Source organism: Bos mutus, chromosome 19 (assembly GCF_027580195.1).
Source record: "Bos mutus isolate GX-2022 chromosome 19, NWIPB_WYAK_1.1, whole genome shotgun sequence".
Lineage (NCBI taxonomy): Eukaryota > Metazoa > Chordata > Mammalia > Artiodactyla > Bovidae > Bos > Bos mutus.
The window spans coordinates 8,193,072-8,216,476 of record NC_091635.1 but is presented as its reverse complement, the minus strand read 5'-3'; the positions used below and the strand labels follow the sequence as shown (position 1 = coordinate 8,216,476).

General features: G+C 52.6%; 1 protein-coding gene across 3 annotated transcripts in view; it reads left to right on the top strand.

Moving 5' to 3' along the window:
• Positions 1–1,568: 1,568 nt before the first annotated feature.
• MXRA7 (matrix remodeling associated 7) overlaps positions 1,569–23,405 on the top strand; it is a 31,581-nt gene continuing 9,744 nt past the window's right edge. For 2 of the 3 annotated variants that reach the window (XM_070389130.1, XM_070389131.1), the window contains exons 1-2: positions 1,569–1,906; positions 18,725–18,788. In XM_070389130.1, the coding sequence (XP_070245231.1) occupies positions 1,616–1,906; positions 18,725–18,788 (355 nt within the window). In that variant the 5' untranslated portion in view covers positions 1,569–1,615. The remainder of the gene's footprint in view (positions 1,907–18,724; positions 18,789–23,405) is intronic. The other variant, XM_070389132.1, reaches the window with a different exon arrangement.

Sequence of the window (23,405 nt, the reverse complement as noted above, 5' to 3'; positions counted from 1 at the left end):
CAACCTCCGCTAAAATTCCCTTTGTGTGTCCCCCTAACATTATGTGATATTGCAGGATTAAGCTCACCCTGCTGTTGGAATCTTGTTTGTCGTAACTAGAGCTCAAGAGGAAGCTTGAGAGTGTTCTTGCATCTTCCTTTTAAAAAGAGGCACTCTGACTGCAAAAAAAAAATAAAAAAATAAAAAGAGGCACTGGCTGGGACAGGTGATGGTGGGTTGGACCTGGTGGTCCAGTGGCTGAGGGCCTGGGTTCCATCCCTGGTGGGGGAAATAGGCCTCACATGCTGCAACTAGGAGTCTCCATGCCACAACTGAAGAACCTGCAGCCAAGATTCAGCGTGCTGCAACCAAGACCCAGCACAGCCGAATGAATAAAAGTAAAATATATTTTTTAATTAAAAAAGAAGCACTCCTTCCAGGATCTTACATCGGCTATCAACTCAGTTCAGTTCAGTCGCTTAGTCGTGTCCGACTCTTTGCGACCCCATGAGTCGCAGCACGCCAGGCCCCCCTGTCCAGGATCTTACACCAGCTATCAACTCAGACACTGCTTTTCCCAAAAAAGAATGCATCCTAAGCAAAAACCCAGGGCCTGGTTTTTCAATATCAGTCCTGTGTTTGGCACGGCACCTTACAAATTGTCCACTGCTGTTTTTTTTTTAAATAACTAGGGCAGGGTTTGGGAGTGGTAGGGGAAAAAGGTTTTCTGTTACATTTATCTCCAATCTACACTGTTCAGGGTCTGGAGAAGCAAAAACAGTAGACGTCTTTTCTTTCATTCCACCCTCTCCTACATTACAGAATTATTCAAAGAAGAAAGACTGTAGAGAAAATCGAATTTGACCTTGAAGTCCGTCATTGGGGGCAGCCTCCACTCCCTGAGGCCTGTGTGGAGGCCTGCTGGGTCCAGACCAGAATGGGGCATGCACGGGCCAGCATCTGGAAATGTCCTCTGTGAGAATGAATGTATCAAGGCAACCCCAAAGAGAAAAAGCGCTGGCGATGGGTCTAGAAAGTGGCTGAAAGTAAGCAGAGCTGGTGTTCCGTTTTCATTGTCCTACAGCCTTTACCTTGCCCTCAGCATTCCCTGGCTGTGCTTAGTCACTCAGTCGTGTCCGACTCTTTGCGACCCTATGGACTGTAACCTGCCAGACTCCTCTGTCCATGGGATTCTCCAGGCAAGAATACGGGAGTGGGTTGCCATACCCTTCTCCAGGGGATCCTCCCGACCCAGGGATCGAACCCAGGTCTTCCGCATTGCAGGCAGATTCTTTACCGTCTGAGCCACCAGGGAAGCCCTGGCAATTCCAAAATGCAATTACAAAATTCCAAAATGAAGGGCTAAAATGATGCCAAAAGGACCCCGGAGTGCTGGGTATTTCACCCTAGTTTTAAAAAGAAGCCTAAGCCTAAAGTGTCGGGCCTACCTGGGTCTCAAGAGCGCTTCCCAAAGGGCTCTTGTCCCCAGCATCTTGAGTCACCGGGGGCTCGGGGAGGTCGGAGGCGGGCCGGGGGCGTGGCGCGGCGGGGACTCCGCCCCGGGGCGGGGCGCGGGCGGGGCGAGGCGGGCTCCCTCGGGGTCCCCGCGGGCGGGCACTCGGGTGGCCGCGGCGCGATGGAGGCGCCGGCCGAGCTGCTGGCCGCACTGCCCGCGCTGGCCACTGCGCTGGCCCTGCTGCTCGCCTGGCTGCTGGTGAGGCGCGGGGCGGCCGCGAGCCCGGACCCCCCGGAGCCCGCGCCCCCAGAGCCCGCGCCTCCGGCTGAGGCCAGCGTGAAGCCCGCGCCGCCCGGACCCTGCGCCGCGGAGCCGGCGGCCGCGCCCGAGGGGCCGCTGGACCCCGCGCCGCCGGACGAGCCCGAGGCGGCGCCGGCGGAGGCGGAGGAGCAGGCCGCCGAGGAGAGGCAGGTACGGACCCGCCCTCCCGGGCGCCCCTTCCCACCCCGGGGCCCGGTTCCCCCCGCGATTCGGCGCCCCCTGGCGCCCCCGGCCGAGCCGAGAACCGGGCCCCCAGCCTCGGGCTTGGTTGCCCCAAGAAGGGCAGAGCCCTCGATCGGCAGGAAGGGAAGGTCCCGGCGTGCAGACTCTCAGCTCTCCCTCGAAGTGTGGCAGAGCCTCGGAGTTGTGGGTTGTCGCCAGGCTGGCTTTCCTCTGCTTGGCCTCTCCTCCCCTGGCACGGGTCACACCCACCCCCCTCCCCCCCACACACACACCCCTCACCCTCCAGCCCACGGGATTTCAAATGCACGTGTATGTGGCTTGTTTCCAGGGCTTCAAGGATGGCGGTTGTCCTGATAGTAATATGATAAAATAGAATACTTAAAGAAGGAAAACTGCGTTTTCTTTTTAGGCCAATTTGGAATTCGGATTCCTGAGTCATTTATGTGTGAAACCCATTGGGTGGGGCTGAAAGAAAAGTACTGGACCATTGCAGTCCTTTTTGTTGTCCTTTTCAAACTGCATGGTGCTCTGCACACCTCACCTGGAGCTGCAGATAAGCCTGGCCAGTGTGCGGTGTGCAGGATAAAGCCTTCCTGCAGTGCAGCTGAGCACTCCCCAGGCCCACCCTCCTGCTTCTGCTGTCCTGCAGCTCTGTCCTGACCCCTCAGTCTTGCTTCAGAATAGCCAGAGAGGTAGTCCTTAGTAGAACTAAGAGCTTCAGGATCTTAGTTCCCCAACCAGGGATCGAACCTGGGCCCCCAGCAGCGGAAGCGCACACAGAGTCCTAACCACTGAACCACCAGGGCATTCCCCGATGCACCTCTTGACATTAGAAATCTACTTGCTAGCCGCACATTCCCAGGATTTCAGCGCCCTTGGACCCTTGGGGCCAGCGCCAAGGGCCCAGAGCCTGATCAGAACGCCTTGTTCTGACTCCCGGGCTCCTTTCCTTGTGAGGGAGGCTGGCCGGGACGGTGGAAACCATGAGCGAGCGGTTTTTGGTGCGTTGTCAGCGTGCCTGCAGTGCCCACTCTGAATTTTGCTGGACACAATGGTTTATACTGGAGAGAACCCTTTGACGGGAGGAGGAGGCAGCAAGGCTGGGTGGAGGCATGCTGATAATTGTTCCAGACCCCCTTCGAGCAGGTGCTTTGCTTGACAAGAGGGTGACTAATTGTGTCATTAGAGTGTATTCTAACCGGCTTGAGCAGGGCTGCTGTATTCTTCCCAAGGAGCACCGAGGCCCTGCTGTTCTTGCTGCCCTCACCTGTGGTGTTGGCAGGTAGGGTTTGGACACGTGCTGATGTGTTAGCTTTGCTCCTGTGTTTAGGATTCTCTTGGGAACAGGAGATGCGTAGGGGCTATTCTCAGGCTGCCACTTGCTCTCAATCGGCCATGTTCCTACAGTGAACACATTGGCCCCTTTTCATCCAGAGGCAGGTTCTGGACTGAAGTTTAAAATGTCCTTTACGGACTTCCCTGGCAGTCCAGGGGTTAAGACTTCACATTTCCGCTGCAGGAGCCTGGATTCAATCTCTGGTTGGGGAGCCAAGATCCCGCATGCCAGGCAGTGCACTCGTGCAGTGCAGCCAAAAATTAATTAATGAAAAATTTAAAAAGTCCTTTAGTAGTGCTCAGTTATCTCCTGATCTTCCAGATTACAGTGCTTCTGAAAGAAGTTTCTGCAAGGCCTCTAGGCTGTCAGCAATATATCTAGGTAACGGGTTTCGTGGTGGCTTAAAAAGCAGCCGTTTCTGCCTCTCCCTGGGAGAAAGTGAGCCCTGTGAGGGTGAGTAGAGGTTTGAAGGACGAGGCACCTTATGGAAGCTCACGTGTTGGGCACAAACTCGGAGCTGAACCTGATGCACTGCCCGAGCGGATGACCATGAGAGCTGAGGCTTGTGTGTCCGTCCTTCGTCTCCACGTCCTGACCTGACATGATCCAGGCAACAGGAGAATTAAATCTGTTTTCCTCCCTTGGAGGTCTTGCCCTTCCCTTTTGGGTTCAGCTCTCCAGCCTCTTCTGAGCTATCAAGCCCCTGTGACTCCGACTGTGCATAAGGCCGGGGGCCAGGTGCTGGGGACACATATCAGCTGTTCCTGACTCCTCTGCCTTGCTGCCTGTGGGATTACCCTGGAAGAAGCTGTGCTAAGAAACTGTCCGGAAATGGACTTGGGCATTTTCAAGGGCGCGTCCCAGGGACTTCCCTGGTGGAGCAGTAGCTGGGACTCCGAGCTCCCAATGCGGGGGCCTGGGTTCGATCCCTGGTCAGGGAACTAGATCCCACATGCTGCAACTAGGAGTTCAAATGCTGCAACTAAGACCCAGTGCAGCCAAATAAATAAATATTAGGGGAGAAACGGAGAAGGCAATGGCAACCCACTTCAGTACTCTTGCCTGGAAAATCCCATGGGCGGAGGAGCCTGGTAGGCTGCAGTCTATGGGGTTGCTAAGAGTCGGACACAACTAAGTGACTTCACTTTCACGCATTGGAGAAGGAAATGGCAACCCACTCCAGCGTTCTTGCCTGGAGAATCCCAGGGACGGGGGAGCCGGGTGGGCTGCCGTCTATGGGGTCGCACAGAGTCAGACACGACTGAAGCGACTTAGCAGCAGCAGCAAGGGAGAAAAAGAGCAGGTCCCAGTACTTTCTTCTGATGACCGTGCTGCCCCGTCTTGGAGAGCAAGCCAGAAGGCCCGCTGGGAAAAGTAACTCACGTCTGGGTTTGGGGCTGCCGTCAGCCAGCCTCGGGTCTGTCTGTCACTAAGGGAACAGCAGCAGTGGGAGAGCAGGAGGGCCCAGCCCCAGCCTGGCAGAGCAGCACTTAACTCACCTCTCCCCTCCCCCTGCTTTTTCCATTAACCAAGCCCCTTCTAATCCAATCATCTTCCTTCCTGGCGAGGCCTGGGAGGCCCCGGGGCAGCTGCTGCCCGGGCTCACAAAGCTGATTATTGAGAAGCATCCAGAGCCCAGGGAAGCCGCCTTCCGCTGTGCCTGTGGGTCATGGGGAAGCGACCCCAAGATGCAGGAGAATCGAGTCGCATGAAGGCCCTGGATGGGCTGGGAGGCTGAGCAACTGCTGAGGGAAAGGGGGTTAGATCAGGCAGGCCAGGGAGGCTGAGCGGAGAGCAGTGTCGTATTATTAAACTGCCTGTCATTTCTCTGAGGGATTAGTATGGAAGTGGGCAGGGATGGAGGCGGGCATGCCCACCGTCACAAAGAATTATGGGGAATGATGTCAAGAACAAAAGCTGGTCCCTTGTAAGGCCAGGAAGCAGTGCTTTCCGGTGCTGAGGTCGTTTAGTCGCTTCAGTCGTGTCCGACTCTTTGCGACTCCATGAACAGTAGCCCACCAGGCTTCTCTGTCCATTGGATCTTCCAGGCAAGAATACTGGAGTGGGTTGCCATTTCTTTCTCTAGGGGATCTTCCTGTCCCAGGGATCAAACCCGTGTCTCCTGCATTGGCAGGCAGATTCTTCAGCACTGAGCCACCTGGGAAGCTCACAAGGTACAGGTTAAGATTTAGGATTTGCAGACCTCTCACCTAACGGAGACATGGATTCCAGCAGGGCTGTATCATAGGATGCCAAACAGTGGTCATGGACAGAGGATCAAAGTCACTCAGTAGTAGAGGGGTCGAATCGCTCTCTCTGAGCCAGGACTCAGGCATCCTGGTGCTCAGGCCCTCAATCTGCTCAGAAATGGAGAAGGGACTTCCTTAAGGCTGCTGGGCAATGCAGCAGGCAGGGAGATGCTTAGAGATTAAAGGAGACTAAAGAGACAGGAAAGACAAATGAAATACCTGGTCCTTGATTGGATTCTGGATGGGATGGGAAGCTATAAAGAATATTTTAGAGATAACTGGATCAAGTTTCAAATGAATGATTTATTAGATCATTTTGTTGTATCAATGCTCACTTTCTTGAGCATGATGCGGACATTGTGATTATATAGAAAAATGTCCTTGTTCTTAGGAAGATGCATGCTGAAACATCTAGGGATAACATGTCATGATTCAGATAGTTACACACCCACACACACATACACACACACGTCATGGGTGTGTATGGAGAGAGAGTACAGAGATGGAAAAATGTTAACAATTGGTGAATCTAAGTGGAAGGGTATAGGAGAGTTCATTGTATTATTCTTCTCTGTAGGTTTGGGACTTTCCAACATCCAGTGCTGGGAAAGAAGGAACCTGATGGGGAATTTCTCAGGAAAGGGCTTGGTGTTTCAGGCACTCTGAGGGTGCCGATTTGATTGAGCTGCACAGCCTCCTCTGTCTGCCCTCACCATGCAGCTGGGCCCCTGTTAGCCTTTCTGACGGACATTATCTTGCTGTTGGGCCCATCTTAATACCAGCCTTGTCACCACAGGTCTGTCCCCCAGGGAGCTGCAGAGCCCCTAGCCTTCTCAGAATGACCGAGAAGGTAAATCCCATCCCCCATCATCTGTCCTGACCTTTGTTAATTTTTTTTCTTTGTTGTATTTTCTTTTCTTTTTCTCTTTTGTGTCCTGAGCTTTGTGATGTCAATGTAGCCCCACTTTCTGTTCTCCTAACAGAAGTCCATTTAGTGGGTGGCCAAACAGGTATCTGGCAGTTGTTCATACCACTTTGAGTCTTGTCCTTTGGGCCTCTCAGGCTCCTATAACACAGAGTACTACTATAGATTGGACTTCACTGGCAGTCCATTGGCTAAGAATCCATGTTTCCGCCATAGGCGGTACAGGTTTGATCCCTAGTCAGGGAACTAAAATCCCGAATGCCCTGTGGAGTGGCCAAAAAAAAAAAAATCATTAAACAACAGACATTTATTTCTGCCAGTTCTGAAGTTTGAGGAGTCCAAGATCAAGGTACCAGCAAATTCGGTTCCAGATGAGAACCCACTTCCCAGCTAGCTGACTGCTGTGTCCTCACACAGCACAGAGAACACTCACTCAGGTGTCTTCCTCTTCTACTAAGGGCCTAATCTCATCATGGGGCCCCAAGGTCATGACCCCATTAAACCTAATTGCCTCTCGAAGGCCCCACCTCCAAGTGGGGGTTCAGAACTGGGGTTCATATGCTGAACCCCCAGTTCAGCATATGAATTCTGGGGGATACAAAAACAGTCTGCAATGGATCTAGTGGTTTTCTGGGGGTGGAGGGACAGAAATAATCCAAATGTTAGCAAATTGGTAGAAGTAAGTAAGGGAAAAAAGCTGAACACAAAACTGGAATAATGGGACTTCCTGGTGGTCCAGTGGCTAAGACTCCACATTACCAATGCAAGGGGCCCAGGTTCCATCCTTGGTCAGGGAACTAGATCCCCCATGCACAACGAATATCAAAGATCCAGCATGCCACACGCAACTAAGACCTGGCACAGCCAAATAAATAAACATAAATATTAAAAATTAAAAAAAAGATCATGGGAATAGTCTCTGCACAATAATTACAACAATGTACATCAACAGAGGATGAGATGGTTGGATGGCATCACCGACTCAATGGACATGAGTTTGAGTAAAGTCCGGGAGTTGGTGATGGACAGAGAAGCCTGGGGTGCTGCAGTCCATGGGGTCAAAAAGAGTCCGACATGACAGAGCGACTGAACTGAACATCAACAAAACAAGATGACGCAGAAGGCTGAAAGCAGAGTTCAACATTTAGTCTTGTAAAAGGGTATGTTTTGTAAAGTTCTTTGAAAGCGAAAGTTGCTCAGTCCCATGGAACTCTTTACGACCTCACAGACTGCAGCCTGCCAGACTCCTCTGTCCATGGGATTTTCTAGGCAAGAATACTGGAATGGGTAGCAATTCCCTTCTCCAGGGGATCCTCCCGACCCAGGGATCAAACCCAGCTCTCCCGCATTGCAGGCGGGTTCTTTACTGTCTGAGCCACCAGGGGAGCCCAAAGTTCTTTAAGCCCATAATTTAATTTTTTTCATATGAGAAAGAAATTGGGGCTTTCCTAACAGCTAAATTTTGTTCTTTCTTTCAGCGATAGAGTTTTGTTTGCATGTGAAAAATGTAGCTGTCAGTTAAAATTTTTCTGCTTAATGGGAAAAGTAAATTCCTAAAGAACATACCTTAAGGAAAAAAAAAAGTGCCTGGCTTCAAAGAGTTAGAAATAAAACATTGAGCGTGCTCACTTTTAGACAGTTTCTCTTCTGTAGCCCTTTCCTTCCCAGACTACAACGTGGAAGGGCTGAGACCAACTTAGACCTCCGGTGGACATTTTTTCTGAGAAATGCCAAGTCCCTAGTGGCCAGAGCATTTCTGGAACAACCTGAGTCTGACCACGCTCGGTTTTGCCCTTGTTGAGGATAGATAAATGGAACAGGAGTCCGGAAACCTCCTCCTATCAGGCCCTGATGCACAGAGCCACTGGCTGCCCTTCTGATACCTCGCTGCTTGGTCCGAACCAAAAAGGAAGGCTGGGATGCTGATACCAATCATTCCTTCTCTCTCGCCAGGGAGGTGGGCGCATGGGTCCCTTTCTGCTGGCTGCAGTGAATAGCTAAAGAATAGCCAATGAGATTGAATGGCCTGAAGGAAATCGAAATGCAAGAATTCAGGGAACTTGCTTATCTAGTATTTTTGCCTCTGAATAGCCCTGGAGACTTGGGGAAGCCATTTAACTTTGGGTATGAGTTTTCCCATCTACAAAACGGAGGGGTTGAGCTAAAAGGAGGTCTGCAGCCCGGGACTGTTTGCTTTCTAGCCATCAGCTCTTGTTTCATGACCTGGGTAGCAAGCGTGTGTGTGCGTGTGCACGTGTGCTTATTTGGCAGTGTCTTAGTTCTGGCGCTCAGAGTCTTAGTTGGTCACGTGGGATCTTTCGCTGGTCACGTGGGATCTTTCGCTGGTCACGTGGGATCTTTCGCTGGTCACGTGGGATCTTTGGTTGCGGCACGTGGACTCTCTAGTTGTGGCACTTGGGCTTACTTACTCTGCTGCATGTGGGATCTTAGTTCCCCGACCAAGGATCGAACCCAAGTTCCCTGGCATTGCAAGGCGGATTCTTAACCGCTGGACCACCGGTGGTTGTCCCTGTTTAATCCTCGCAGACGTTGCTAACCATCTGGCCGACACAGCCCTGAGCCTGGCCTCAGCAAGGGCCTAATTCTGTGACCTCGGCATTAACGCTCTCCTGGCCAAGTTCTTACTTGCCGAACACTCAGAGTCTGAGATCAATCTCAGGACAAGAAAATACCTCTGGCCCAGTGGCCTCCTATGAAAATCAGTAAGCCTACTCTAGGGTCAGACAGTCCTTTATCTTTATTCCTCATGATCTAAAACTGGTTTCCCTTCCTTGGGTAGAGATCTTAAATGCTGGCCATCTGTGTTCTGTTATTATCCTTGGAGTTAGTCATGCTCAAAATTCTTCAGCCTGGCTTTCCCCAACACAATGATCTCATTTCTTCTGACCCTCTCGGATTTGGTCAGTATGATTTAGTCAGACTGATTTGATCAGTCCCTTGGTTTTCCTCCGTGTCCTTGACCTTCTCTGTTAATCCTGAAATGTAGAGACAAGAATTCAACCTAATTCTCACTGATTGAGGGTCTGGTAGATGCCTGATTGCTACCTCAGGGGTTTTTGTGTTTTTTTTTTTTTTAATGAAGCTTTTGATGTCCTCTAAATCCTATTTGTAGGAACAGTGCCAAAACCCGTTAATCTGATAGGATTGAATCTGGCAGGCTGATGTCTGAGCCAGACAGAGTGGCTTAGGGTTAGGGTTTGGGGCTTGTGAATGTGCCCTCAATTGGGATCTGAGGTCAGAGTCCAGGATGGTCCTTTTAGTCTGGACGTTTGACCACACCATCCTGCGGCCTGACTCCTGGTGCCCTGGGGCGATGTGCAAGTTCTCAATCTCGCTCTGCTCTCCCCCGACCCCTGCCCCTTGAGTTCAAGGATTACCTGGTGCTTTCCTTTTGCTGGAAAATCTCATGCTCATTATATCAAGTGGAGGACTCACATCTGGGCCCGGGCCACCCCTGCCGCCTCCCAGAACACATTGACCAACACAGGCCTCCCGGTCAATAACTGCTGATGCAGGACTTCCCTGGTGGTCCAGTGGTTCAGAATTCACCTTCCACTGCACGGGGGGCTTGTGTTTTATCCCTGGTCAAGGAACTAAGACCCCACATGTGCCACAGGCAACTAGGGAACCCATGTGTATGTGTGTATGTGTGTGAATCACTCAGTCATGTCTGACTCTTTGAGACCCTATGGACTGTAGCCCTCCAGGCTCCTCTGTCCGTGGAAACTTCCAGACAAGAATACTGGAGTGGGTTCCCATTTCCTTCTCCGGGGGATCTTCCCAACCCAGGGATCGAACCCAAGTCTCTTGTGTCTCCTGCATTGGCAGGCGGGTTCTTTACCACTGTGCCCCCCACACACACACACCATGGCAAAGACCCAGTGCAGTCAAAAATTGAAGTTAATTAATTAATTTAAAAATAGCTGAGGATGTCAAAATATATACACCCAGCCCAGCACCATCCCAGCGGCCTCTTGGACATCCCCCTTGTCCTCTCTAATGAGCACCGCAGGTAGCAAATCCGTTCTCCTGCGTAAAGCCCCTTAGTGGCTGATAGAATAAACCTCACCCTCTTACCCGGGCCCCTGAGGCCCAGCAGGACCCCACCTCAGACTTTTCTTCAGCCACCCGCCTCTGCTCAGCCTACACTCCAGGGCTGGCGGACCCTCCCCGACCTAGATCCTCACGGTTGCTCCTCCTCCCCCCGTATCAAGTCTCTATGTCCTTGACCACCTTGGCGGATATGCATTCCCCCAACACGGCGTACCATCTGGGCTGACTTCCTTCTCAGCGCTCAGCCCAGGCTGAGGTCATCTTTTGTTTCAGCCTATGCTGTCGGCCACGGCGGGATGTCAGTGCGTGAGAACAGGGTCCTTGCCTGCCATGTCCAGAGCCACATCCCCAGCTCCTAAACAGACTTGGCAGACACTGGCACCCCCAAAGTACCTGCTGATTGAATAAGCTGCAATAATAACAAAAAGACAAGAAAACTCTGTCAGTTCCTGCTGACAGGCAGGCTCTGCCTCCCCGCAGAACCGCCCTGGGCAGCAGGAGTCTACTTCTCTATGTGCCCAGGGTCTTGCGTGTCGCCTGCCTGCAGAGCATCCCTAAAGTCATGTATTATGCTCCAAAGAGGCAGACGGCTCTGTAAGCTAGTGATCCCCCCGATGTAAGACGAGTTCAAACACAAACTGGATAACTGGCAATTCATCAAAGTTTTGATCAATGGCCGTTTTCTATTGGGTAGAAGCCACATTAAATCAGGGGCCTCCTAACATTTTTGAAAAAGAGTTATTCGTTTATTTTTGGCTATGCCAGGTCTTCCTTGCTGCACGCGGGCTTTCTCTTAGTTGTGGCGAGTGGGGGCTTCTCTCCGTTGCGTGCGCAGGCCTCTCTTGCTACGGAGCACAGGCCCTCGAGCTGGAGGGCTTCGGTAGTTGCGGCTCTTGGGCTTTGGAGCTTGGGCTCATTAGTTGTGACGCCTGACAGGCTTAGTTGCGCCATGGCTTGTGGGATCTTCCTGGACCAGGGGTCAAACCCTTGTCCCCTGCATTGGTAGGGGGATTCTTAACCACTAGACCACCAGGGAAGCCTACCTTCTAAGACGTTTTAAAAGCCTCAATACCTTTTACCCTCCTCAGTCTTATACAGACGGAAGTCCAGTGCATGGAGGAAAAGTGGAACTGCTCTGGGTGGTGGTGGGGGTGGTCTCAGCCCCTTGGCTCCTCCCTCTCCCCTCGCAGTGGTCCCTGCAGCAGTTCCACATGGCTCCAGGGCTCAGCCGACCGAGGGTAGGATAACTGAGCTCAAGATCGTCCAAGTTGGATCCAGTGATCTCAGAAGACCCTGTTCAGGGGAAGGAGGAGGGCTCAGGGGTGAACAGCCAAGGACAGATCCGTACCTGAGGCTGTGGTCCCAAGGATGACCCTGTGTTCCAGCCCACGCTCTCCCCACCAGCCATGCATGGCAGGTGGGAGGGGACAGCACTTCCCAGGAAGCTCTTAGACACTGACCTCACTGAGTCTGGAAGCCAGAGAGCTTCAAAAGCCAGGGGATTCTTGGATTGAACGTGGCAACCACCATTATGGGGCTTTGAGAAGGAAACACATGATAAAGTTATCATTTTAAGATATCCTCAGAAGAGATGATGGCAGGAGAGTGGAGTGCCTGTGATGCCCATGAAGGTACTGAGTGATTGAGGCAGGAGTGGGGAGAAGGAAGAGGAGGATCCTAGATGGCTTTCCAAGGCAGGGAGAACGGGTTCAATCCCTAGTTAGGGAACTAAGATCCCACCTGCCACGTGTCATGGCCCCATAAAAAGGAAACGGCAGGTTGGCATTTACATTCCCAGGCCATGATGAAGAATCAAGATGCTGTGACTGCAGGGAAAATTAGGCAGGTTGAGAAGGACCAGTCTGAAGCATGGGATTTAAGTTCCTTGTCACAGGGGATGAGCCTTTTCTAGCTGCACGTGTGGAGCTGGCCTGAGTGGCCTCAGCTTGGAGCTCTCATCTGGAGGCAGGGGTGGCAGAGTTGTTTTGATGGTGCAGGCAAAGAGCAGCCTGGCCGTGACCTCTGCCGGCCCGTCCTCCCCACCCAGCACCCGCCCATCACCAACGCCCCGAGCACTGGCGCCAGCTCTGCTGCTGTCTCGGCTCACCCCACAGCCGATGCTCCCCTCTGAGTGCCGAAGATGAGCAGCCTGACTGCCTGATGAAATCCTCCTGGAAGGACTGCCAGCAATGTCGAATCCGCTTGAGCTGGGAGGCAGCCCCTGAGTCTTGCCTGTTCTCGGGGCCTCTCTCAGAAACCTTCTCTGGAGACCAGGCGGTTGATTGGCCTGTCCCAGACTGCGGCCCAGGGCAAGGGATGCTGTGGGCCCCTGAGAGCTTCCTGTTATCTCAGTCTTTGCCTCCACAGGGGAGCTGGGCCTCCTCGATGCCTGCCTGGTGGAGCCCTGGTCTTCCAGGTTTAAAATCAGTTTGGATTAACTGGGAGGGGGGTGGAGACGGGGGTGTTGGTGCAGCTCAGGTGGGTGGTCTCAGGGTCCAACAGACCCTGTTTGCAGGACCCCAGGGCAGACTCACCTCCTTAGGCAGAAAGAGAGTCAGACAGACAAAAAGACATCTGTCTCTGTAGGCACCTCTCCCTATCTCTGCTCCACCTCTCCCTATCTCTGCTCCATTTGAGCCTGTGTATCAGCCAGGGCAGCCATAAATGGCAATGAGCTGTCTGCAGCGTGTGCCTCTGGCTCCTAGGGGCTCCAAGAAGCCTTCTTCCAAGCCCCTCTGTGTCCTACAGCCTCCTACCCGTCCCCTCTGCCACCCCTCCCCTCTTGGCCTCTCGGGGACCTTTGTCTTGGGCTCCTGGCCTTGGTGAGGCTGTCAGGAGGCTGTCCCTCCACCTGCCTTCACTGATGGAAGAGCTGAATTAGAAAATTAACCCAGGGAGTTCTCTGGTGGCCCAGTGGTTAAGACTGTATGCTCCCAATGCATGGGGCATGGGTTCAATCCCTGGTTCGGGAACTAGATATATAAGCTTTGATATTTGGTCACCTGATGCGAACAGCTGACTCATTGGAAAAGTCCCTGATGCTGGGAAGGATTGAGGGCAGAAAGAGAAGAGGATGAGATGGCTGGATGCCATCATGCATCAGGCTGGATGCCCTGGACGTGAACTTGGGCAAATTCTAGGAGATGGTGAGGGACAGGGAGGCCTGGCATACTGCAGTCCATGGACATGGAGTCACAAAGAGTCTCTCTCTCTATATATATGTATATAAAGTAGCAGAGGAGGCAATGGCATCCCACTCCAGTACTCTTGCCTGGAGAATCCCAGGGACGGGGGAGCCTGGTGGGCTGCCGTCTCTGGGGTCGCACAGAGTCAGACACCACTGAAGTGACTTAGCAGCAGCAGCCTCAGCAGCATATAAACTAGTCTCTAAGACGCTGGTCAGTGAGCTGACTGGGGTGTGGTCTCGGCCTCGGGCCTGCTGTGGGGGACCAGCATGATGAACCCCTGCACTCAGTCCCTCCTGCCTCCTGTCTTGCCAGCGCATCCCCACGTACTGCTCCCAACTTCAGCTCTTATCTTCTTTCTCCCCATTTTTAAATTCCCGGTGGCTCCTCAGTACCTTGTCCCATGTGAGTTCTCTGATCCAGGCCCTGCTTTCCTGGCCTCCCACACCCTCCCTGCGGTCACACCAGACGCCAAGGAGTCACTGAAAAAGCTGTGATGTTCCAGGCCTGGCCAGCTCTTCTCAGACCCAGCTCGGGATTCTCGTCCCTCCTGAGGCCTCGCCTGCACCACTCGGCCTCAGCTGAGCTCTCCTCCTTAGCCCCACCCAGGGATCGAACCTGGGCCCAGAAGTGAGCGTGCTGAGTCCCAACCATTGGACCACCAGGGAATTCCCAGTAAAGTCCTTACTGAGACAAAGGCTTCGACGTTTTGCACACGGTCTCACTTTATTCTTTTCCTTCGCGGTTGTGCACACAGCTCGCCATCTTGAAGCGCAGAGCACTGGACTGAGGCTAAGAGCTCCCACCTCCAGAAGGGCTTCCATGGTTGTCTCAGTCACTCTGTTTCTGAAACCTGCCCCTCTTGTTGTCGGTATCAGCACGTTTGGTTTTTTGGGTTTGCTGTGTTTGTTTGGGGTTATTTTTTGGCCCCAGGGCATGGCTTGCAGGGTCTTAAGTTTTCCAGCCAGAGACTGAACCTGTGCCCTCCACAGTGAAAGCGCCGAGTTCTAACCACTGGACCGCCCGGGAGGTCCCCAGCACTTTTGTCTTACTGCCGGGTGCACACTTTTAATAAACTAAGGGCAAAATGCAACGAATGATATTTTTTTAAACTTTTTTTTTTTAAATAATGGAAGCCTTTCCATTATTCTGTTATCTAAAAGCCCAGTAAGTAACCACCTCCCTGGAGCAGCCCCCACTCCCCATCCCCTGCTGCTAAGCAGCTGGTATGTCAAACAGGCAACAGCCTCCTGGCAGAACTTGAGATGTTCTGGGCTTGCAGAGAGGGATGTGAGTGGACAGTGACAGTGGTCAGGACTCTGGATGTTGGTGACAGAAACTCAGCTTAGGTGAGCTTTCATGGAACCAGGATTTGAGTCGCTCACGTACCGGGGAGGCTGGGGTAGAATGACCTCGGGGCAAATCACAGCCAGGGACTCTCCACCCGGTGACCCTGGGTCACCCCCAGCTCCCAAGCTCTCAGCTCTGGGACCAGAGGTTCTTTGTGCCCAAGCAGAAATCGGGCCCATGGTTCATATCCGCCTGTCAAATCCATCACAGGGCATGGCGGGGGTGGGGTGGTCTGACTGCCTGTCTGGCAGTTCCCACCAGGACCACAGGCTTCAAGGAACACCTTTTGAAAGAAGGGGGTTTCTGTGCAGGCAGAAAAGAGTAAATGGCCGATTCAGCAGTGTTTTCCAAACATCAAGTCTCACCATAAGAAATCTATTTAAATTGCACCCACGTTTATAAAGTCACAGAAGTTTTTTAAAACGGTATCTACCTCTACCACACATACACACACACCAGTATTTGTCTTTAATTCTGGGATACAGGGTGCCCCCAAAGTCTTGTGCAGTTTTAAGTCTTAATAACTTAAGAAGTGTAAATGCTACAAACCTACAAAACACATCGGTTGAGTATTTACTTATTTAAATTCCTTTTATACTTAGTTTCCTGACATTTGAATGCTGTGTTTTTCATTTTAAGTCTTTGTAAGTGCCAGAATCCAGACACACAGGGCAGCTAGAGGAGTCTCCTCTGGGCATCTCAGACACCGGGTTGACCTCCCTTGAGGTCACGTCCAAACTGTCACGTGTGCATCAAATCCCATAAGATCACGGGGCTGAAATCACAAAGGCAATCCTGTTAGTCACTGACCATCCGCCCATGAATATTTTTTCAAAGTCTAGAAACCAACTAGAGCCACTGGACGGTGGTATTATGTGAGTTTGGATAAGAAACGTCAACATATTTTAAATGTAAATAACCTTTCAAATGTCATTTTGGGAGATGTTTGGAGCATTTGTGCTCCTAACGTTATTAAGTCTTAAAACCACACTGAGACATTGGCTGCACATTTTTAAAATACTAGTAGCAACCTCTAAGTTGCTTTCATGACCCACCAATGGGTTACAGCCAGTTTTTTTTTTTTTAGATTTTTTTTTTTTTTTGACATGGGCTATTTTTAATGCCTTTATTGAATGTGTTACAGTATTGCTTCTGTTGTTTATGTTCTGGCTTTTTGGTGGTGGGGCATGTGGGATCTTAGGTCCCCAACCAGGGATCAAACCCGCACTCCCTGCGTTGGAGGATGAAGTCTTAACCACTGAACCGCCAGGGAAGTCCAGTTTTGAAAAGCACCACACTTCAAAAGTCAAGAGCAGAATTCAAATGTAAACCGGCCTTTCCCCAAGGGAGTGTTGGCAGATCAAATGACGCTGCCTCCCTTTGGACTAAAGTAGTCTGCATCAGTTCTTGAATTTCCCCTCTTGCATGGCAATTATCTGGGTTTATATCTTTCCTACTGGGTGGTGAGTTCCTTCACAAAGGGAGTGTGCTCGCTTTTTTGTTGTTTTTCCTTTAACCTTCGTGTCCCTCACACACAATAGGAGAATTGGTCTCCTCTCTAGTCTTGATATTAGGCTTATTTCTGGGCTACAGCTCTGATTAGATTCATCTGTTTTTTTTCTTTTTCCCTTCTTTCTTTTCTTAAAGGAAAATATATGTAAAATAGCCTCAGGCTCACTGTTCAGCGATCCCTGTGTAGCATTTTAAAAGTGCAGTTCATGTGTATTATTAGAAAATCCAAATTATACTGAAATGGGTAAGATGGAAGGAAAGGCCGCCCCCACCAGCTCCTCTCTCCAAAGGCAGTCACGGTTAATGGCATCTTGGACGTGCTTCTAGAAAACATTTTCTCCACATTTATGAGTGTGTATGTGTGTGTGTCAGTTGCTCAGTCGTGCCTGACTCTTTGCAACCTCATGGACTGCACCCAGCCAGGCTCCTCTGTCCATGGAATTTTCCAGGCAAGAATACTGGAGTGAGTTGCCATTTCCTTCTCCAGAGGATCTTTCTGACCCAGGGATCGAACCCGTGTCTCCTGCTTGGCAGCTGGATTCTTTACCACTGAGCCACCTGGGAAGCCCCAGGTGGTGCTGAGCTGCATGTAAACTGCTAAGTGGAGAAGAACCAGCTCCCGCCTCCCACGCTGCTCCTCCTGGAGGCATCTTGTGGGGTCCATCAAAAGAGAGTTACAAGAGACCCAAGGGAAACCTTTTGGGTTTGCCACTTACAACTTGCTTTTTTTTTTTTTTAATATTAATTATTTTGGCTGTGTCAGGTCTTAGTTGCAGCATGTGGGATCTTTTAGTCAGGGGATGTGGGGTCTAGTTCCCTGACCAAGCATCGAACCCGCTTCCCCCAGAGCATGGGGTCTTAGCCACTGGACCACGAGGGGAGTGCCATGACTTGCTATTGGGCTTGTGCAAACTTTGTCTCCCAGCTTAGCTTGCTCTGATTTGGCCGGGAGCCTGCCTGCGCATTTTGCAGAGGCTGCAGACCGCTGGACCCGGGGGCTCAGAGCCTGAAGGCCTGGGTCTGGCTTGTCAGCTGTGCTGCCCCGTCCCCTGTGGGGCAGCCGTTCACGTCTGCGCTCCCCTCTCCTCCTCTGCCCTGTCTGCCGCTGGGCTTCCTCGGTCTCCTCCCCGCGCCCTTCTGTCCCTCAGCTCCCCCACCACCTCCCTCTCATCCTCCAACATTCCTGCAAGTTGAAGTCACCCCTTCCTCTCCACCAAGGCCATCCCGGGACATTCCTTCCAGCCTGCTGTTTATTTTGTCCGTGCATCCATGGGAGAGAACTGGGCTGAGGGAGGTGGAGTTCCAATTTTGGGAAAATGCGATCTGAAACGGTCCGGGACTGAGAAGAGGTTGGAGGAAGCAGAGATGGAGACTGTGAGCACAAACACGGCTGCTCTGTGATGGTCGGCCCGGCCCGGCCTCCAGAGACCCCACCAGCTTTCCTCTCTTGCCTTTTGGGTTTTGTTTGGGGTTTTTTGGCTGCACTGTGTCTTTGTTGCGACGCGTGGGCTCTCTCTAGTTGTGGCACACGGGGCTTCTCTCTAGTTGTGGCACACCGGCTCCAGGGCGTACACGCTTAGTTGCTCTGCAGCATGTGGGATCTTAGTTCCCGGACCAGGGATCGAACCAGCATCCCCTGCGCTGGAACATGGATGCTTAACCACTGGACCACCAGGGAAGTCCCGCGTGCCCTTTGTTCTGCTCACTGTAGTGGGAGGTGGGGGTCACCCAGTCCACTTGTCAAAGTGGCACCCACCACTTGACCTACCTGGAAAAGGCAAAGGAGCCACAGTGTCAAGGTGAAAACATGGCTCCTTGGCCTAGAGTCTCCCCGCCGTCACCTCGGACAACCGGCACTCACACTGACGTTCCTGTTTCTACCTGCTGTTGACCGTGGCCCCTTCTCAGGAAGGACCTCCCAACCACGCTCAAAGGACAGTGCGGGTGCTGTGCGTGATCAAGCTGTCCCTGGGCGGCCCCTGCCTCTCCCCAAGACGCCCCATGTCCCCGAGGTCCACTTCCAGTCCACAAGCACATCTCTCCCAACAGCAGATCCAGGGGTCAGGTCACTTTAACCGAGGGGTCAAACACCGAATGACGGTATCGAAGAGTAAACCGGGTGCCTGGGCACTGACCCTTCTCCTTGTCTTGCAGGAAGCGGAGCAGGAGCTGGACGGTGAGGAGGGTTCACCGCAGGCAGGGCCTGAGGAGGAAGACGGTGAGTGGGACCCGGCCTCCAGGTTGCATAGTGCTGCCCCCGGAGGCCGGCATTATCGCCTCTGGCTGACACTGAGGTCGGAGCCTGCTCCTCTCTGATCCCACCTTCGCACCCATCTCCCTGCTCACCTGCTTTGCTCCTTTGGCCATCGCTTTTCTATCTATACCGTATGCGTGCCTGTATGCTGAATTGCTTCGGTCGTGTCTGACTCTTTGTGACCCTATGGACTATAGCCCACCAGGCTTCTCTGTCTATGGGATTCTCCAGGCAAGAATACTGGAGTGGGTTGCCATGCCCTCCTCCAGGGGATCTTCCTGACCCAGGGATCAAACCCGAGTCTCTTATGTCTCCTGCATTGGCAGGTGGGTTCTTTGCCATTAGCACCACCTGGGAAGCCCATCTATACAATATGAGTTGTCTGTAAATACAGACGGCCCATCACTGACCTTCTATTTCCTGCGGTGCCTAACGCCCTTCTCACCCCGACTTTGTGCATTTCATGTTTCTCTCAAATACCTCGGACCTATTTCACAGAGACTAAAGCCACTTTCAGGGCCGCCTCTTGGGTTCTGCAGGTTAAGGTTCCCTGGAGAGGAAATGTCTGATTTCCAAGCAGCTCTAGCTGACCAGCCAGACCTGTGTGGCCCTCAGATCCTAGGTAGCCGGTGGGAGAAACAGGGAGTGACCGGGAGCCTTGAGGAAATGGACCAGTTCAGACTTAACTGGGTGGAAAGCAATGTGTTTGCTCTGGGTACCCACGGGGACCAGCGCCCCAGACAGATGGGACCCAACACAGGGTGGGGCCTCTGCTGGATCTGTCATGTTTTATTTCTTTATTTAAAAAAAAAAAGGAAGAAGAAGAAGCTGAAGCAAAAATAGCAAAATGTCAGCACTGGTCAAATCTATATGGCATGTACACCGAGGACTTATTACTCGCTGTACTTTTGTGTACGTTTGAAATATTCAGGCTTTTTTAAAAGGGGGGATTGTTGCTGTGATTTTTAAGTCAACAGCTGGCAGGGGCCCCGGAAAGAGAGGGCTGCAGGAATGCAGTAACCGGGGCTGGTGGTGTGGGCCAGGCGGCCAGGGTTGGGCTGGGACTGGGGGAGGGGGTATCTGAGGAGGCTTCCCCACCAGGAGGCTTCCCCACCAGGAGGCCCTGCAGGAAAGGGCCTTGGGTTTCTATCCAGACAGCTTTAGAGGAAGGGGGTGGGGCAGAAGGCTGAGGTGGGGGGGGTATCAGCCCCTTGCTAGGGGCTCCCTTTCCGCTGCTGCTGTTTCTCTCAGATCGTCTGCAGGAACCACGGCCCTGAGGCCTGTCTCTGCCACGTTATTGGATCCTATTAGTGATTTGGGAATGCAGAAGGCAAAAGCCAAGGCTGCTGGTAGCCCTAGGGGGCCAGGACAAGGGGAGGCTCAGCAGACCCCTCTTCTGGAACACTCTCAGACGTGCAGCCCCACACCTAGCCATGTGCAGGGTCAACAGGGCCCTCCCTCCTTATCTGACTGCTGCTCCTGGACCTTGTCCATCCCCCAGGCCGCCTCCTGGCAGCCCTCTGGAGGCCGAGGCCCGAGAGGTGTAGGGCTCCAGCTGTCAGAAGCGCACAGGAGAGGCCCCCAGGCCCTCTGCAGTGAGCAGTTCCGCTTGCTAATTAATTAGTGTTCGCCAAGGTGCCTTCCCTAAGTGACTGGGTGGATTCACAGAAGACGGCATGAGGAAGGCCCCCTCCCTGGGAGGCTCTCACGTTGAACCCCTCCCTGGTCTAGCCGCCTTGGATGTGGCTGTGTGTCCCTCTGTCACCATTACGGGAGTAAGCAAAAGCCTTTATAAGTGGTTTGTTCTCTCCGGCTCGGGAGAGAAGCATTATCAGACCCGCCCCACAGGTTGGAAACCTTGAGCAGTACTCAGCTGGCAGCATTTTTCTGCTTTATGTTTCTAAAACATAGCAACACCATGACCTTGACATCGAGGTTAATCCATTTTCTTTGTCCGTTGCCTCTTCCTGAGGGCCAGAAGCCAGCATGGCCACGAGCTCGTTCTGAGACTAGCTCCATGTGATTCTGTCCCTTGGCAGGTTTTTTCCTGACCACCAAAGACCCCGGCTCCTCAAACGACGGCCCCAAATTGCTCAGCTTGGGTCCCAGATCCCCGGATGTCACAGTCCAAGCCCTGAGCTGTTGGAAGCTCCTAATGATGCTGCGGCCCCTTGGCTCATCAGCCTGAGCTGTGCTCAGCCTGGAGGGGAGAGCAGCTGATGGGAGTGGGGTCTCCAGGGAGGGGGGTGGGCTCATCCGGTCTCAGCACCAAGCCCCAGCCCCAGCTCACCAGGAGGAAGAATGTCCTCTTCATTCATTCAGCAAGCCCTGCAGAATGAATGAAGAGCCAAGTGCAGAGTGAAGACCAAAAAATATTCAGCTGGTCTCTGCATTTCCCATCCCCAATTCTTTACACCTTACCAGAAATGTAATAAGGCCTCCCCTGGCACCCCAGCTCTTCACTCCATGTCCTCCTGTCCCCTTGCTCCCTGCCACCCGGCCTCACTGGCTTCCTTGCTTTGCTAGATCCGTCTCCCCAGACCTGCAGCATCACCTGAAAAGCCCTTCCTGACAGCCCTCCCCACTGCCATTAAACTTCCAAGCAGCCCTCTCCCCACCTTCCTCTCCCCTCCCACTGTCCTTTGCTGAAGAGCTCTCAGGACCTACTGCAAACTCTGCTATTTTGATTACTCATCTTTGCCCGCTGTATGCTTTCTTCCCTGCTAAGCCCCCAGCACCCAGCAGAGAGCTCACTGAATATCAATATTTGCTGAATGAATGAAGAGCAAATTAAACCCTGTCCAGACGTGGGGTAAAGGGAGTGCTCAGCCCTGGGGGCCAGATTCTCCTGCAAAGTCAGTCAGGTTGTGGTGAGAGCAAACACCGCCCCCGTGACAACCCCTGGGTTCTGAGTTTGCATCCAGAACCTTCTTCCTTTGGCCTAGAGAGAACGAGAGGCTCAGAGGCTGCAGCCCTTTCCTGCCTGGAGCCCACGCCAGCCTGTCTGATCACTGGGGACAGCCGCCAGCTGGAGACCGTCTGGGTGGCCCCAGGGCAGGATGTGGAGGTGTTTGAGATACCTGACATTTGAGTGACATAGAACAGAACTGAAAAAGAAGACATCTGTGTGGGAGGGTGATTTGCTGGTCTCTGCGTTTCCCATACTCAATTCTTTATACATTAACAGAAATTAGATAAGACAAGCTGTTCAACCTCGGTCCTCCAGGCTGGCCGGAGGCTGTCTGCCCTCCACCTGCTGAGCTGAAGGTCCATGTAAGGGCACTGCTTCCCGAGGGAATGCTCTCCACTGGACACTCGGCCAGGAGAATGCTCACAGCTCTTTCCTTTTCTGCCCTGCAGCCTTCTCCCCACATCACACATGCCTGTTTTTCTCTGTCCAGACCCCCTGGTATGCCCTTCTCAGGTCTCTAGAACTGCCCTTCTGTACATTCCAAAGCAGCTACAAGGTCTTACGAAGGCTGCCCTGGGTTTGGCGAACCCAGAAACACCCATTCAGTAATAAGTACTTTAAAATATATATGAAAGTGAAAGTCGTTCAGTCGTGTCCAACTCTTTGCGACCCCATGGACTATACAGTCCATGAATACAGTTCATGGAATTCTCCAGGCAAGAATACTGGAGTGGGTAGCTGTTCTTTTCTCCAGGGGATCTTCCCAACCCAGGGATCAAACCCAGGTCTCCCTCATTGCAGGTGGATTCTTTGCCAGCCACCTGGGAAGCCATATATATATATATATATAATATAGTTATTTATTTGGTGGTGCTAAGCCTTAGTCGTAGCATGTGGGATCTAGTTCCATGACCAGGGACTGAACCCAGGCCCCTCTGCATTGGGAGCTCAGAGTCTTAGCCACTGGACCACCAGGGAGGTCCCCCTAAGTACTGGTTTTAATGACCTATTTAAACACACCATGGACAAGCCCACATCATCCCTTGTCCCATTGTGGGCTGGATGTGTTTTTTGTTTTGTTTTGTTTTTAGATTTTTAGTCACTGGTGGGAGGAGGGGCATAGAAGGGGCCTGCTGACATGAGGCTCCTAGATGGCAGGGCAGGCACTCTCAAGCCCAGGAGACCCAGGACCTCGGCAGGAGGGTTGCAGGTCCCTGTTGCCTTCTATACCCGGGACCCAAGAAGAGGCAGGGAACGCAGCGCCCGGGCACAGCCTGCTTCCCAGAGATAAGTGCCCTCTGTCTGACCATGTAATGAGCACAGCAGCATTGGGGAGGGAGGATCAGGATGAGGGGGAGAACAGCCCGGGGAACAGCTGTTTGGCCAGAGTCCTTGAGGGAGAGGGGCCGACAGGCAGCTCTGAGGATGGCCCAGCCTGGTCTTGGGAGAATGCATGTGTGCTTGCTAAGTCGCTTCAGTCGTGTGCAACTCTGTGAGCCCATGGGCTGTAGCCCGCCAGGCTCCTCTGTCCATGGGATTCTCCAGGCAAGAATACTGGAGTGGGTTGCCATGCCCTCCTGCAGGAGGTCTTCCCTACTCAGGGATCCAACCAGAGTCTCCTGCATTGGAAGGCAGATTCTTTAACACTAGCCTGGGAAGCCCCTTGGGAG